Source organism: Melopsittacus undulatus, chromosome Z (genome assembly GCF_012275295.1).
Source record: "Melopsittacus undulatus isolate bMelUnd1 chromosome Z, bMelUnd1.mat.Z, whole genome shotgun sequence".
NCBI classification, from domain to species: Eukaryota; Metazoa; Chordata; class Aves; order Psittaciformes; family Psittaculidae; genus Melopsittacus; species Melopsittacus undulatus.
The window spans coordinates 83,759,128-83,776,941 of record NC_047557.1 but is presented as its reverse complement, the minus strand read 5'-3'; the positions used below and the strand labels follow the sequence as shown (position 1 = coordinate 83,776,941).

General features: G+C 46.2%; 1 protein-coding gene across 4 annotated transcripts in view; it reads right to left on the bottom strand.

The window, feature by feature from the left end:
* Positions 1-8,868, bottom strand: part of PHAF1 (phagophore assembly factor 1) — a 38,360-nt gene extending 29,492 nt beyond the window's left edge. For 3 of the 4 annotated variants that reach the window (XR_004080984.2, XR_004080983.2, XM_005152250.3), the window contains exons 1-3: positions 8,821-8,868; positions 8,273-8,400; positions 3,420-3,502 (exon numbers count right to left, since the gene is read on the bottom strand). Coding sequence is in view for 2 of the 4 variants with exons in the window: in XM_005152250.3 (XP_005152307.1) it covers positions 3,420-3,502; positions 8,273-8,336 (147 nt within the window). In the remaining 2 variants the exon portion in view is untranslated. The other variant, XM_031051848.2, reaches the window with a different exon arrangement.
* Between the last annotated feature and the right edge of the window lie 8,946 nt (positions 8,869-17,814).

The following is a 17,814-nucleotide window of genomic DNA, read 5'->3' as shown; positions in this document are numbered from 1 at the left end:
TTGAAAGTTTAGCAGAGACATCATGCAGGGACAGTCTGTTGCATTCTTGGCACACAAAAATAACCGCCCATCTCACCAAGTCTCACAGCAGAACCAAACATACACTTGACAAAAGGATGGTGAGAGAGATTTCCACTTCACAACTGAAATACTGCCACGGCCTTTTTCAAAAGGAAGCCTTCAAACTTCTGTTGGGAATTTAGGTTTCCTTAGTTACTGTGAATCATAATAACTAAAGGCTCAATTTGCAGTTTGCTGGATTCAATATAAGGCATTCCACCAGTTTCACTGGTGTCACTATAGGCTCTTCAACATCTCAGTCTGCTGCAACACTGTGAAAGCTGCTCGCTCCTGTACCAGTACAATCTACCTGTACACAGACAGTTGGCCCTAATTCAGCTATTTGATCATGTGCCATTTAAAACACATTTCCTTCAAAAACCTCTATCCTCCATGACTGTCTCCTCAGAGGATGAAAAAAAAAAAAAAACAAACCAAAAAAGGAAGCACACCTAGAAGTTACCTAGCATAAGACAGAATTCAAATGGGACATCTGGGACATATACAGGCTTCTAATGCAGGCAGACACACCATTCAGCCCTTTTGATGAATTAAATGTAAGTCATCTTAAAAACTGTACTCTCCCCTTTGCTCTACTGGCAGGTCTGTGTTTTGGTTGTCAGAAGCCTAATTTTCATCCTACATTCTCTCAACTATTTATTTTCAAGTGACTGCTGTCCTGTAGCCTGAATACTTCTTATGCATTCTCACATGCACTCCCTACCCCTTTCGAAACCATATATTGAAGTAATCAGATCCTAGACTTCACACTGCTAGCTCAAAACAAGCCATGGGCTTTCAATGCCCTGTGATACAGATTTCCCATTCCCCCTGGTCACCCCAGTAGCTTTTCCTGAAGCAGGTTCAGTTCAAGCTCATCTTTCTTGGAACACCAGAGACCTGGTGTATAAGCTGTCTTCTAAATGAAATCCTCTCAGTCCTCGAACAGAGGCATCAACACTTTGCTACTGCTGCAAACCTTCATTATACTGCATGGAACTGAAGCAGCATTGCAATGTAGCCATGATCCTGTGATATAAAGGTGTAATGTTGATCCTGATGGTCTTTTTTAAAATCCCTTGTAAATCTAATTTAGAAAGGCTACAGATAGAGCAAAAACTCCATGTGTCATATGGCATTTAAATACACCAACACAGTTCTTCAGATATGGGATATGCTTTGCATTTCACTGGGTTCTAAGCAGAACCTTTTTAGTGTTATTCTAAAATTAATTAGGGCATTACAAGCATTTTTGAGTGGATGGGAAAAAAAGCCAACAAAAACCAACATCTGAGGAAGAGCTTTGTAATTGGTAGAGCAAATCATTTCTGTTCTATGCTGACATATTTTCTAACAGAAGAGTTTCAAGGGCACAAATTTCGTTTGTGTGACTTAATACATAAAAGAGAACCTCAAGTATGAAAGACGATGCCAGGAAGCAACAGGAGAGTCCTTTCTGAAGGAAGAAACACGCATGTATGGTTATGCTGCTAATCTACATAAAGCTGCAGGAAAAACTGTTATCACTGAACAATCCTGTCAACACAAATCCTGAGGAAGAGGCTTAGGAAAATATACAAAGGCAATTAAGTACCCCACTTAAACAAACCAAAAAGGAGTTGAAATTTTTCAGTCACAGAAAAGGGTTCATCAAGCTTTTTTTGGCACAGTTTGGGCATCCCGTTTATGTCAAGTTTAAAAGAGAGCTGTGGGCAAATCTAATTGCATTTAATTATCATATGAAGTTTTGAAAGGGAGTACTTGCTGCTGGAGTTCCAGGATCAGAAATTCTGTGCTTTACACACAACAACATTGCATAACATTAGATCACTACACTCTAAGGCATTCTTTCAGAATGGAAATTGGAAAGACATGGAAGCTGCTCAGATATTAGTTTAGCTATATAAATGCTGTGCATGACAAAGTTTTTAAGTTTTTAATCTTCTAAGATCTGCAGCAGCAGCTTTTTGTGCTTGGCTGCTAATGAGGTGCATGATGCTCTGTATGCAGGTGAGGATATAGCCAGACAATCAACTGCAGGCCCAGAGTGGTACATGGAGAAAAATTGCACCAGTATCACAAACTGAACTGGAATAACATATAGAGGGCAAAAATATCATCAGCATGACTATACCACAAAGTTGAGAACTACTATTTTGTTGGATTATGCAGATGTTACAGTCTGTGAAGAAAACCCCTAACAACTCCCAAACAGAATAAAAATGTAGTGTACATGGTCAAGCACAAGGTAGCTTTCCGAGAGGCTTAAAAAGCCATTCAGTGGTATACCTTGCTTTCTAGCACTGGACCACTAATCCTTCTGTGATTCTACACCTGAGAGGATCAGGAATCTCATCATTTATCTAAACCAACCAAGAAATAATTCTGGAATGCACCACGGTAAGAAAAACCCCAAAGCACACAAATACCAAGGAATGCATTTGCTGCCAGACAGATGCTCCCATGCATTCAGTACAAGGAGCTAGGTTTTCAATTTGCAATTCAGTCATAACAAACCCCATAAAACTACATAATGTGAAATAAAAAAGGATAATTCAATTATGTCAACTATGTACCCAGCATTAAACACCAGAGTCTAGCTTGTTCCTTAGCCACTCAGCATTTATTGCCTCAATCAGTATTCTGATGCAAGCTGACATTCTAGCACTTTGCTAGATCTATAATCTATGACATATGAATACCATCTTCTGATTAACACACATTTCACATAACACACATCTGAAGAGTCACAATCCTCCTTTGCCCCATCTCCTCTTCCCTTCCACTTCTTTAATTTTATTTGACCTAGCAAAAAGGTTTCGCTTCTAGCCCATTTTTGCTGGAAGTCAAATGCATTAGAAACTTAGTGCTAGTTATGAAGAAAGATCAGAACATCTATAGCTGCCTGAAATTACTGCATCCATTTTCTGCAGATCCAAAGCATGGAAGCCTTTCCAGGGGATTCATCACCACTGAACCAAAAGTGTAAAGTAGTGAGGGATTCAGTACTTCAAAAATACTGCAATGCTTGACAAAGATAATGTAAAAAGACTAGAATTAAGTTATCCAGCTAATTACAGAACATTTCCCTTCTTGAACAAAAAGCAATACTACCCCACCACTGTATATACAAAAATGGTTAAATCACTGCACTGCTCTGAGGATTATTATGCTTGACATGAAACTTCTAAAAGCTACACCTCTGATGTGGTGGCAATAACTGGGTAATTCAATTTCATGTAGCTCTACAATTCACACAACACATAATGTTAGCATGACACTGTATCAGCATACACCCGTATGCCTTAATTCTGCAACACAAGGAGGTGAGTGACCTAGCCAGAACACACACTACTCACCTGCTCACTGTAGAGAACCTGGACATTTTTGATAATGCGACAGTGTTTCTGAAGGATTGCTACGGCCTGAGACAATGGCATTCCTGTGAATACAAACAGTTGTATTTTTTCAGTTCTGAGACCAGTTATCAGTGCTTTTTAACAGACAGGTTAACAGCCTGAGGTAACAGCCATCATCAGCAAACAGGACGTTACAACAGAAAGGTATGCAATCAACAAATAAGCCTACTTGACTCACAGAATCAGCACAGACCTGTTTTTCTGAAACAGAACTGTTGTTATTTATCTACCAGTTAGTCAGGCATATATAAAAGTATCTCTAGCAAAAAAATCAAACAGCAAAGTTCAGATAGAAAAAGCATGTATCTTTCTACAACCCAGACAAGAAATTTTCTACTTTTGGGGGTCAACAATCCAGTTACTGATAAAATAACCTATTCCAAACTGCACTAGAGCTAGTTAGAGCATTCTGTTACACATTCAGTAGGCTCCCAGACCACATTTTATGGCACACCCTCTATTAAGCTTGATGAAGTACTGAGTAGTCCTATAGGACAGACAAAAATATGGAAGCGGAGCAATGATTCCCCTTCAACTTAACAGGCCACATTAGCTGATAATACAGCTACATTTGTCTCAAGGAGGGAACTTTTATTTTCTCAGTTTACTAAACAATTTGGTTCAGCTGAAGTAATAGGCTTAATAGTCATTCACTTTCTAACACAATTTCAAGGGCTCCTTCTTGTATTATTTTTTCTTCAGTGTGTATCTTATCGTTACAGCTATAAATTTTTGAAAGTGGAAACAGCTGATTCTGCAGGAAGAATAGCTCCAGATCATCTCAACCTTTATCACACTTAAATCCTTTGTTGCCTTTCCAAACAAAACATGAGAGTGTCCCTGGATTCAAAGCAAGATTTTATAAAGAGAGGTTATGAGCTCATAATTGTGAAGTTTTATTTCCCTACTAATCACTGCAAGTCAATTTAATTAGTTATCTGACACCTTATTCACATTCCTTGCTTTGTTCTTCTTTATTTCTAGTTTTTAAACATCAAGAAAGTTGCCTTGATTAGGAAAAATTTACCATGGGACTTACACTTTTCTTGAGGTAACAATTCAGGCCTTCAAATTTTTAGTTACCAGCTACACCACTCACACTCAGACTGTACATTATGTTCCAAAGCACCCTTTAGACATTATCTACAGTATCAAAGTGAAAAAATGCCCTATCTCTCTCCATATATCACATACACACCCCTATCTCACCACAGGTACTCCTTTAATGCAATATTAGCACAACACTAAAGAAAAATACAGTATTTTCACTGTCACTCCAAACTAACAAGCTTGTCACACCCATACCTTGCAGTTTTTCTGCAGTTATGAAATAAGTTTTAGCAGAACAGGCTTATAGATAAGCTAATTAAAATTGTAAATTTACTAATTAACTTTGTAAATACGATATACAACTGTTTCTGTGTGACTGTTTTTCCCAGTAGCCTGTAAAAACTTCTTTTTTTTCAGCTAGAAATTATACACCAGAAGATTATATAATATCAAAAAGAATAGCTATTAGCTTAATAACAGTAATAAAATTAAAATGCACAGAGCCACACAATAAAGCAGCACTGTTTCCTATTATCTAAGAAATAGCAGTTGCCTTGTAACCTAAGCAGCTGAGTTTTAAAGAGACAGCTACTATGTATTACGTATTTTCAAAATGGAACAGAAACATAAATAACAACAGGATCAAGAACAGGAACAAGATCAAAGATGCTGTTGTGAAAGTTTCACATTTCTTAATCTAGTAAGAGCTACAGTTAAAGATTATTTAGAAGGATAAAAATAATTTTCAAAGTCAGGGTACCTCGGAGACTTGTAAGACCATGAGCTCTTTTAAAAAACAAACTAATGGTAAAAGTTCAAGCAAAGACAGCGAATGACCCAGTGTCTGAAACAGGTAATGTTTCAGTAAAAAAGCATGTGGTTAAAAAAAGTGCACACAAACATGAAGTCCAGTCTGTAGTCCAATGTAAACTGATGCAATCTTGGGTTGGTAAGTGTGCAAACAGATGGCTCATGTGACTCTCTTACTCAGAGCTTTCCCAAGCTGCAAGCAAATGGACATGGACTGATTTTGTTCAGTGTTCAATGACTGAGAATCGAGCAGATTTTGTCACGCAGCTGCTCAGCAAAGCTGCAATGAGGAGCTTAAGTTCTCCAAGAACAGTTCGCAGAACCTAAAACGTATGTGGAGGAGCCAGTATCCTCCCTTTGCCTCCATCAGCAGAGAGCCAAAGGAAGAGTAAAGAAACTGGGTTATTTTTCTCCACCCTTCTCATGCACACACACACACACAACACCCCCTTTTCCTCAACATTCATGAGCCTTTGCAGTCAAAGAGGAAAACAAAGAATTCTTTTTCCCCTGCTCACCAGGCAGGGGGAACAGGGAAACAAACAGTATCCAGTACATCAGACAGTCAACCAAATTGAGCCACGGCAAGTAACACCCACAAAGATCAGGCTAGGACTCTCTCACTGGAGACTCTTCCCTTTGCTAAATGCTGGAGCAATACAAGCAGCACAAGACACTTCTCTCACACGCACTGGTCATGAATAACAGGGCTCAAAGTGTTAGCCTATAGTAAAGCTATGTCTTAAAGACAACAGTGGTAGAGGAGTGAATAAAGATTAAAAGAGAAGATGATTCATAATGCATTAAATAAAAGAAGTGAAACTTAGTAGGAAAAGAAAGTATAAAAAGCAAGAAAAATGCAAGTATGCTTTAGAAATCATACATCTTGAACACTAATAATACAGCTACAGGCACTACAGAACAAGTATTTAATTGTTCTCATTTAAAACAGTAGGAATGTAGCCTGAGAGGTGCAGTGACACAGGTATCTAATTGAACACAAAACTCAGCCTTGCTTGAATTTTTTATGCTCTGGTCACATAGTGAGTCAACACCAGAGCCAAAAACAGAATCAAAAAACTCATGTAAAAAATTTTCCTGGCATTTCCCCTCAGTCATCTCCATTGTGGACACAATACTGGAAGCCAGAGTCAGCAGCAGTTCAGGAATACTGCCAGTAGTTCTGCTAAGAGCAGACCTAAATAAACCATGAGTGGAATACCGCTGGCAGCCACAGCCCCATTTACACCAGCACTTCCAGACTTGTTACCACCAACACAGTTCAACCAGGTTTATCAGCAGGGACAATTTTCATACAACATCACAGGACAAAGTTAGGTATCTTAATACCTAGTCAGCCTCCTGCCCTGTACCAGCAGGTCATGCTAATTATATATTAGACACATCACATGGTGGCTATGTTTACTCCAAGAATTACAGCTGAGTTTCCTCCCTCTTGCATCTATGCATGTGTCTGCGTGTGTACACAGACAAAGACACAGTGTATAATTTTAACGAGGAGATTGCATTAACGGGCTCTCTAGGGGTTCCTGGAAAAACCAAGACAGTTTTCTCTCCTTTCTTGTTTTTTATAAGGAGAATGGAAGGAAGATGCTATTAAGAAGATTGTCAGGGTGTATAATTTGTGACTGCAGTTCTTTTCAAGTAATAGAGGCACTAAAGGATCACAGAAGGTCTCATAGAGCTGAAAGAGCACAGTAACACCTTAGGAGACAACCGATATTTCAAAGGGTGGGACCTGAAGTACTATGATTAGTCTCCAAAACCACTTCTAATGCTGCCTGAAACCATCAAGTTGTACTTGACCCAGAAGTACAGCATAAACATCCACAGCAGCATAAACAGCCCTTTCTGTTTGATGGGTTCCACCTAAACAACTCCAGGTCACATCAACCCTCCTTTGGTATGACCCAAGCCTGTGGCAGCAGTGTAACAGTGTTTTTAGGGAACAGTATGTCCCCGTTGTCATCACAGGTGACAACAGCAGCAGCAGGGCAGGTCAAGTTCTGGCAGATGCAGGCAGCTGCCATGCAGAGCCCCATTTACATTAGCCAAACTACGACTACCATTAACTTTGCTCCAGACAAAGCAACAGCAAAGATGTAGAAAAACTAAGACACCAATGCTGGTATCTCTATCAATCACTCTGGAAAAGTGGCAGATACAGTATTTTCTAGAGTGCTAAGGACTACCAGTATCAGCTTAAAAACAGGTCATCTGAAGAATCCACACTGAGTTTCAACTGCACATTGAACTGGCATGGGCCGAGCACCAGCCAGATTTCCAACAGCTGGGGAAAAATTCTTTCTCATCACAGTAAACAGAGTACTGACTGGTAGGGAAGGACCTCTCCTAGCCATGAAAAGCACAAATTATTGGCTAGGAGAAATACTGGTTATCTAACCTGGAGAAAAGCTCTCAAGAGCTTACTTTACCCACTGTAATGTCGCAATTCAGCAACAACACAAAGAAGCTGTGAAACTTGACTCATTTATGAAGGGTTTGTACAGAAAAAGCACAGCGTTTATGTTAAGCATTAGCACAGCTGAAGATGCCAGGTATCACCTGACATACCCAGGTGACAGTCAGTACACATATGCCTCCTCTTTCAGCAATCATTTAAAAAATTGCTAGTCTAAGATAGCAAGGCAACACAAGGTAAACAAAGAAGGAAACAAAGAAGGCACACATGCTGACAAACAAAGCACAACACACTGCAAAACCTGAGGATGAGGCTTAAAACTATCAAAGCTTATAAATTAGTATTTTTAGTGACAGAAAAAGGCGAGCTTTAACTCTCCCCCTCCCTTTCACTCTCACAACTCCTTGAAAGCGCTGGGAGAAACCTCACAGGCCACGAGGGGCCCTGAACCACCCGCTCACGCCCAGGGGACGCGGGGGCACTCACTTACCCAAGGTGAACTCCCATTGCTCGTTCCCCAGAGACCGCTCGGGCACCACCTCCAGATCTAGCATTGGCTCAGGTAGCGCGGAGGCCGCGGGCTGGCACGGCAGGTCACCCGGTCGCAGCGCCGGACCTCTGAGAAAACGGGACGGAAGGAAGCTCGCTGGCAGCCTGTGCCCCGACCCCGACAGACACCCGGAGGGCAGCGCTGAGCATGCAGAGGAGCCTCCGGCGCCGGGCGGAGCGGGAAGCACGGGCACGGCTGCCACGGCAACTAGCGCCCCCCCCTACCCTCCCTCCAATGCCTCACGGCCCCACTCGGGCCGGGCACCAAGCGCGGGCAGCCGCCGCCACCGCCCCCTAACCCGCACCCCCGGGGGAAGCAGCCGCTGTCCCCGCCCGCCCCGCCAGGGAACGGAACCGCTGCTTCCCCCCCCCCCCCCCCCCCCCCCGCCCGCCCGTCTGTCCGTCCGTCCCGCACGTACCGGCGGGGCCCGGCCGAGGGGAGTGCGGAGTACAGCCCCCCCCACCCCGCGCTGCGGGGCCGCAACTCACCTCACTTGCGGCTGCTGAAAATCTGCTTTGCAGCTGTCGTCAGGCGAGCCAGCGCGCGGGGCGGGAAGAGGGCGTGGTCAAGGGAGTGAACGCCCCGCCCACCAGCCGTGGTTGGGAGGGGAAGGTGTCGGCTTGGCCAAGGAGAGCCGCGGGGTTCGGGTCCCGGCTCGGGAGCGTTGGGGCTGTCCCGATAGTGGGGGGTGCAGCCCCGCCGCCACCCCCTGCCCCTGTCAGCAGACCTACAGCACCAGCCCTGGTGACACCGTGCAGCAGCCAGCCACGGTAAGCCACGGTTTAAAAGAAAAAAACCCAAACCAGCCCAGCTCCATCCAGTTTTTCCAGTTGAAAGGCCAGGGTGGAGGAAGAAAGAGTTAAGGAGAAATTAGTCAGTGGCACGAGCAAAGTTACCAGAACAAGCTCAGGAATGACTCAGTGAGGAAGAAAGTCGTAAGGAGGTCATTGTGTTTGCAATGTTATTTGAGAACACAGCTGTGCCACCCTAGTGCCTTGTCCCTAAGGAAACCCATGTTTCCCCTGGGACAGTGGTCACCACACATGAGCCTGCTGTACTCAGACCCAGAAAACCCCATGTGCAAGCAGGCAGCATGTGCACAGCTAGCGAGGGTAACAAAGCTCTTCCAAGACACCAAGATACTGACACCACTCTGGACACCCCGCATCAGACCATCACTGATTTCATAACAGAAACTTGATTCAAGATGAATGGAAACAGGCCAAGCACTGCCCAACATGAGAATTAAAAGTAAACAAGAAAAGGCAAGACTTGCCTTTAGAAGTGAGCGAGCCACTGGCGTAGGGCTGGAAAGTGAAGAGGATCCAGAGGGTCTGGAAGTGTCTGTAATTCCTTCTGCTGGCAGGTTGAGTGGGGAAGAGACCTCTTTTTTCCATGTTTATTAAAGTGTGGTAGAAGAAAAACCTTTCCTTGGGTGATACCCATCTGCTGTCCCCCTCTTCTGCTGCATCCCTTGGGGTGGTGATGCTTGGTCCTGTCTTGGCCTATCCCACAACCCCACAACATCCCAGTGGAGGTTTGCAGCAGGCTAGGACATCATCACACAGAACATCCATCCCACGGAATATGCTGCAGCATGACAGAAAACACCAGATAGGAAAACCCTTCATGCAGCTTACCACAGAGCTGTGGGCTTCTAATATTTAATACTAAAATAGTTCAGCTAGGTGTTCCACTTCCCACGGGCAGATCAAGCCATCACTGTCAGGGGGAATCAAAGCGTTAAGAAAGAAATACCAGCCCCATCTGGGAGCAGGACCTTGGCCAGGCACTGCTCTAAACACCACATTTCTCAGCACTTCTCTTCAGGTCATGTTGCTGCAGAAGCAAGCAAGATTTCAGTGTGTGCAGTGTGGTGTGAGGCCCAGGGAAGCTGGCTTTCCCTGAAGGCAGATGCACACTACTGTATTTGTTATTCATGTCTTGCTGGCTTTTCCTTTTTTAAATCCAAGCATGGTGACATCTCAGCACAGAGGTGCTGCCAGCTCCTTCCCTTCCTCGAGCCCTCTGACACATCCTTGTTAGCTCAAAAAGAGAAATTAGCCTTTCATCTACCGGGAGCAATGGCTGATCCTTCCTCATGAGCCACCCGTGGTGCTCCGACTACAGCATGTATTTGTATACATGTGTATCTATATAGTGATATCCATAAGAAATGCACTTGAAGGAACAAATGCCTATCTATAAATCTTGCATATCCCACCTATTTAAAAGGACATGAAAGACACCCCAGCACTTACTCTTAACCAGGCTCAGGGCATGCACACCCCTTGGATAGGGATGCTGGGTGGAAAGTGTGTGGATGTAGATCCACTGGTCTTTGTAAAAACTCTTCTACAACTCACCCCTTTGGTGATGCCCTTTGGATGCTGAGTGGTGCAAACTGGGGAATGACACAGGCACGGCTTCACTAAAGCAAAAAACCCAGCATTCTTTGGAAAAAAATATTGGATGTATGAGGTAGAATCCCTGTGTAGGTCTGGAGACTGGAAAGCCATGAGGCTAAAGGTCAGATACAATTGGGTAACAAAATAAATCCTGATCTAACTGGTTAAGGCCAGGTTGGACGGGGCTTGGAGCAACCTGCTCTAGTGGAAGGTGTCCCTGCTCATGGCAGGGGTTGGAACTGGATGAGCTTTAAGGCTCCTTCCAACCCAAACCTGTCTGGGATTCTGTGATTTCTGGATGTGCCTCTACCCTCCTTCAGTTTTCACCCATCACCCCAAGCCTCAAGGCACGGTGGGGGCAGGCTCTGTGCTTTGCTCTGTGGAATAATAACCAGTGCATGGACAAGGAGCTGCCATCCAGAGAGAGTGCCAGCCCTCCCTGCGTCTCCAGGCTTAAAATAAACCCTGAAATAACTGGGAGGGCAGAGCAAAGCTGCCTGGGGGCTGTGTGTTCTCTAGTTGAGTGCAGGGACTGACCAGGGTGAGCAGGGAGATCCCAGGGTGCAGGCATGGAGCAGTAGTGAATCACAGCTGGCTGAAAAAGGAACGTGACCAGCAGGTCGAAGGAGGTGAACCTGCCCCTCTACTCTGCTCTTGTGAGACCTCACCTGGAGCAATGTGTGCAGTGCTAGTGTCTGCAATGTAAGAAGGACATGGAGCTGTTGGAACAAGTTCAGAGGAGGCCACGAGGATGATCAGGGGACTGGCGCACCTCCTGTGTGAAGACAGGCTGAGAAAGTTGGGGCTGTTCAGCCTGGAGAAGAGAAGGCTGCGTGGAGACCTCATAGCAGCTTCCAGTATCTGAAGGGGGCCTGCAGGGGTGCTGGAGAAGGACTATTCATTAGGGACTGTAGTGACAGGACAAGGGGTAATGGGTTGAAACCTAAACAGGGGTTGTTTAGGTTAGATACAAGTTCTTCACTATGATGATGGCAAAGCACTGGCACAGGCTGCCCAGAGAAGCTGTGGCTGCCCCATCCCTGGCAGTGTTCAAGGCCAGCTTGGACAGGGCTTGGAGCAACCTGGTCTAGTGAAGGGTGTCCCTGCCCATGGCAGGCGATTGGAACAGATGAGCTTTAAGGTCCCTTCCAACCCAAACCAATGTGGTACTCTACACATCCCACTGCATCATCTAGAAGGAGAACAAGCACAGACATAGCAGGAGACAGAACCCCTCCTCACACCCATACCCACCACCAAGACTGAGCCCTCTGATTCCCTGAGTGCAGGAAAATACCCCCTGTGCACATACAGCATCCTCCTTGGATTCCCAGAGGGGCTGGCTCCCTTTCAGACTGCAGCTCTTGTTCCACCAAGAAAATAAAGAACAAGTACAAGTAAAGAAAGAAAATAATTCCTGAGTTTCTAGAAGGCAGAAAACACACCCAGGGCTTTGTCTGTACAGAGGGTGGCTGCAGCACTGACGTCAAGCAGCTGGAAGGTTGCTTTTGATCCCATTGCTTTTAGGACAGTTCTGGTTTGCACAGGGGACCATCTGCTCTGCAGAGGGGCTGGAGACTGCTGGGATCACTTCCATCTCCTCCAGGCATACCCCTCTCCTGACTTTCTCCTCTCCTACAAAGGCCATCCTGGGTGAGATCCAGCTACTGAATTGTTTTGAGGATGCTTTTGCACAGCTGAGTAGTGCTTATGAAGATTCTCATTTCCCCCATCACCTATTGTGTGCCAAGGACACCCAGCACCAGCAACCTGCTCAGGAGCATGGGCAGGCAGTTTTCCCTTTAGACACCTCTGTACTGGGGACTGTGTCCAGGGGCCAGGAGCAACTGCTATCCCAGAGGATGGAGCTGCCCCACATGTTTCCACTATGAACTGGGTGCTTTGGGGCTGGCAAAGTTCATGAGTGGAGACCAACTTGACACAAGCAGCCCTTCCATGCCCTCCAGTGACACCAGGCTGAACAGCATTTTCAAGGTGGATGGAGCAAAGCATCATCATTTCAGCAGCCATTTGGCACTGGCAAAAAAATAGATTGAAAAATAATAATATCCTTCTCACTCTCCAGATTAGGGAGCAATTAATGGAAAATACCCAAGTTTGGTCCCAAGGCTCAGGGAGCAATACACAGCTTTTGGAAGCTTATATTCACTTTTATTTTAAAGACTGTCTCAGTTGTTAGCAATTCATAGAAACCCAGACTGGTTTGGGTTGGAAGGGATACTAAACCTCATCCAGTTCCAGCCCCCTGTGATGGGCAGGGACACCTTCCACTAGAGCAGGTTGCTCCAAGCCCCGTCCAACCTGGAACACTACCAGCAATGGGGCACCCACAGCATAGCTTTTACTTCAATCTTGATATACGTGTTCACATGAACTGTACAAAATGTCATAGTCTTCTATTTATGCCACAAAAATAAATGAACAATGTGACTATTTCAGACTGAAGGAATGGCAGCAGTGTGTTCACCCAGGTTCCTGCTACCAAAAGCTTACAATGCCATCACAGCTTGGGGTGGGATCAGCAGCTGTAGTGAATTATTAGGTTTTAACTTGACTGTCCCAAACCCCATACATCTGCAGGCAGATGTTAGCAGAGAGGAGCTGGGCTTTGTGATCCAGACGGACAAAAGAAAGGGAGAAAAAATGCAAAAGCAATCAAAAGATGGGATCAAAACCACACCAGGCCGGCGGGGCTGCAGCCGGGGTGGGGAAACGCGGCAGTGGCTCGCATTAAGGGCGAGCTGCCCTCTCCTGATGAAATTCAACAACAGCGCAAAACAGTCCGTAAGGAAATCCGTCCTTTGGCTGCATAAAAATGCTCTGGAAACAGACCCAAACTTGGCAGTGCTGCTTCACTGGGGTAAGGATATTACTGTAAAGATCTGAAGCGGCTTTTATTTTTTCAGAGGTGCATTTCCGGCTGATAAGCCTTGGGTTTGCAGTTAGAAACAGTGCCAGTGTTTGCAACTCCTGTGGCTATAGAGCAAGAGGGGCTTTGCTCCTGTGCTGGGGAAGGGCTGGGACTCTATGCAGGAGTTATACCACCTCTCTGGCGGGGTTTGATCTGACAACTGAGAGCTTTGGCTGTTCTGGGTCTCACCAAGGTGGGCAATACCCATGGAGTCACCCGGAACAGAAAGGGCCTTTTTTGATGGTCTGTTTACCTGTACACACAAAAACTCCAGCATGTTGTGAGCCTTGTCCAGAGACCCTCCATGATCTGGGGCTTGCATGGTCTGGGACAGCATCCTCCTCCTCACCAGCCACAGGGTGTGCTGGGCTCATGGATGTGCAGCACATTGAGAACGATTTTCAAAGTAATTCTGTGCTTGGCCAGGAATAGAACCCCAGAGTGGTTTGGGTTGGAAGGGACCTCAAAGCTCACACAATTCCACCCCCCTGCCATGGTCAGGGACACCTTCTACTAAAGCAGATTGCTCCAAGCCCCTGTGTCCAACCTGGCTTTGAACACTGCCAGGGATGGAGCAGCCACAGCTTCTCTGGGCAACCTGTGCCAGGGCCTCAGCACCCTCACAGGGAAGGACTTCTGCCTAAGAGCTCAGCTCAGTCTCCCCTGTCAGGTTAAAGCCATTCCCCCTTGTCCTGTCCTTACAGGCCCTTGTCAAAAGGGCCCTCTCCAGATTTCTTATAGCCCCTTTAGGCACTGGAGCTGCTCTAAGGTATCCCCAAAGCCTTCTCCAGAGTGAACCAGTCCAGGTCTCTGAGCCTGGCTCCCAGCAGAGGTGCTCCAGCCCTCGCAGTATCTCCACAGCAGCCCAGCCCCAACAAGAAAGTCTTGCACCCAAAGGACCCATTTTGCACATAAGCCAATATCTGTGCTTGCTGCTGCTGTCACATGGAATCCAGGTCACACTGCTGACAGACATAAAACACCAAAAATCCTCTTAGGAGGGAGGTGAGCCACACAGCCAAGCCACCCGTCTCCTGTGCAAACCCTCCATGTCCTTCAATGGATGCATCACCTTTACCAACGGTTTCTTCAAAGTAAGAAACTATTTTTGGGGAGTAATGGGGAAGCAGATCCTGCACCACATGCCACAGCAGGCACCAAGTGGGAAACATCCACTACTTGCTGCTCTGTTAAAATCCCCAGCCTGAGCAATGGACTACAGCACTGAGTCACAGGGCAGGATGTTAAAAGGGTGGTAGAACTTCAGTGCAATAACAAGAACAGCTTTTCATAGAACCTGCTGTCTGACACAACTGAAAGTCTCTTACAGATTCATCCTAGCAGAGCACAAGCCCAGTCTGCTAACAGAAGAGGTCCTGCTACAGCTACAGCGCCATGCTAGAAGAGCCTGAGGAATGACTGGCATCCCTTCTAGGCTGAGGCAAGCAGCCGGAACAAGGTCCTTCCTTTTCCCTTTGCAACCATCTCACACTCCTGGACCACAGTGGCTCATTTTCCAGTTTATTCTCTCTTGTCCTGGTCCTGTTTTGCAGTGTGGTATCCTGTAGTCCCACCAGGATGCCCTGCCTGGGATGCAGAACCAAAGGGCAAGACATAGAGAAGGCTTGAAGGAGCTGGTGACAAAGACACGTTGGTGGGGTTGCTGGTTTCAGTCATGCTCCCCATGGTCCCACCAACATTAGGTCCCAGCAGCCATACACCAGATGTGCTCTGCAGAGCAGAACTGAAAGCAGAACTAGAAAGAGGATCTGTCCTCTCCTCTGTGTGGGAGCATCGGGCGAGTGGCTCTGAGCGGGGATGTCCCTGCCAGGAAGGGGCTCAAGAGGGTTCTCAGAGGCAGCAGCAGTAGTTCTAGCCCAAGCAGAAGGCAAGCAGAGGGCAGCTAGGAGCAGTCTGTGCATGCAAACACCACATGTTGCATGTACCCTTTCCTCAACCTGGCCTCTGTCCTCAAACAGAGTTGGAGCAAGTGACCCGGAACAGAACCACAGGCAGCCTGCATGCAGGGCTGAGCATCCATAAATATCCCCTGAAGTCCATGGGCCTGAACAAAGCCACTAATTGGCACCCACAACTGCTGCACTAGGTACAAGCCCTCAGTACTGTACATCCCCTCTTCCTTTTGCTCTAGCAAAGACCCACAACCATTTTGGCCAGCCTACAGTGAGAGCAAATGCAACAGTGTCTGCTAGACTTGAAGGAAATGGTTGGTGTCGGGAATGCCTGCCCTTGCAGGTTCCCCCTTCCCTCTTCCATCTGATGTGCTCAGGTACATGCTCACTTCCTGAAGGCAAACCCCAACCACCTTTGCATGGCTTCTTCTATGAACTGCTTACTTCTCCCTGTGCAGACCTCAGCTCTTCACACTCCAGCTATCCCCAGGGAACACAGCCTGAAGAGCCATGATCTGCATCCCAGCTGTAAAGGGCTGAAGTCCTGAAACACTCCAGAAATATCCCAGCAGAAACACCATCACCCCAAACTTGTACTTCACTAACAATGTAGTCATGTAAGTTTTCAAAGCCAAGTACATCCAATAGCTAAAGTGTTTTAGTCCTCTTACACAGTTCATTTTCCTACTTTGATGGACTTTTGCATGGTATGAATAGGAAAAGCTGAAAGAGTTGGGGATGCAAGTGGGCAGGGCTTGGAGGGACAGCTTCTTGAGTAAACCAGCGGAGAACGGCTGGAGGACACAGGAGCTCTCAGGTACAAACTTTTCTCCAGCTCTGTAAGTTTTCCCTATTTTCAGGCTAACCCTTCCCCTTCATCTGCTATGGGATTGCAAAGGGTGAAAGGTGATAAAGCCACCAGTTCCTGCAAAAACAGAATTTTAGTGTGATGGAAAGTGGAGCACTTGGAAAACACGTCCCCCAGGACACCAAGTTACTCATCAGAAGAGCTCTGGGGAGCAACAGAGACTTCACGGAAGCTTCACCAGCTGTGATAAACTGTGGGCCAGGCTGAGTAAGAAGCATCCAGCTGAGCAAGAAACATTTCCTCTTCCCACTTCATCCTTCTACATGTAGCTCATCCTTCCACAGGCACTCACTGCAGGGTGACAGCACCAGCCGAGGCAGTACCTGGCTCTTCTGTGTTACTTTACCCCTTTCCTCATTCCTGCGCTTTAAGAATTGAGACCCAGGCAATTCTGGCAACTCGCTTATCTCAACCTGTAATTGAGAAAGCTATTTAATAAAGTTACTCAACCCGCAAGCAGCTCCGAGCTGTGTGGCAGGAGCTGTGTGGCAGCTCCGAGCTGGTGAATATGCATGTCCTGGGATTTCCATGTCACAACAGTGTGAGGACAGGTTGTCAGGCAAATGAGTTATGAGAAATGTGGCCTATGCAAATGGTGGCTCTGCTCTGACTCTGCACTGCAGTTCCCATCCTTGAAGCCGTTTTTGTCATTCGTATTTGCATGGGAAATGTAGCAATAGATTTACGTAACCATAGAAATGGGTTCTGTTCCTACACACAGAATGGTATAGGAACACCATTCAGCCAAATACAACTGTAGTAGAGCAGAGTCCTCTGGCAGGCAAAAAAATACGAAGTCCTGCCAAGACCCTGTCAGGCCACATAATCCTCTAGTTCTCCAAACCCTCAAATCCTTCATTTAACCCCCCAGCCCTTACCTGAACAAGACTCGTTATTAGACAACCCATCTCAGATCTGCAGGAACAGAAAAGCTGCTGTTTTCACCCCCAGTTTTGTTTCTCTGGTGGCCTGTTTTCAAAACGGGGCCAGGAGACTGGGGTGGGGAAGGGCAGCTCAGAGCTGCTGTGTCCTTCAAGAGGGAGGAGGAAACCTGTGGGTTCAGGATTGGAAGCTTTCATAAAACAGACTGAAGAGTTAATACTATGGATTGTCTCAGGTTAGAAAGAGGCTGTGTCATTCAAGAGGTGAAAAGCACAAAAACCAGACGTGACCATCTCACCTGCTCCAGCTGGGCTCCAAGTCACTGACATCCTTCCTCCATTCCAGTAAGCTCCAGCAGTGATCTTCCACTCCCAAACTGAAAGCAGCCATCCCAAAATTATGCTAATTGAGGGAAAGGATTGTAAGCCCAGGGAAGCTGCAGCTGCTCCGTCCCCAGCAGTGTTCAAGGCCAGGTTAAA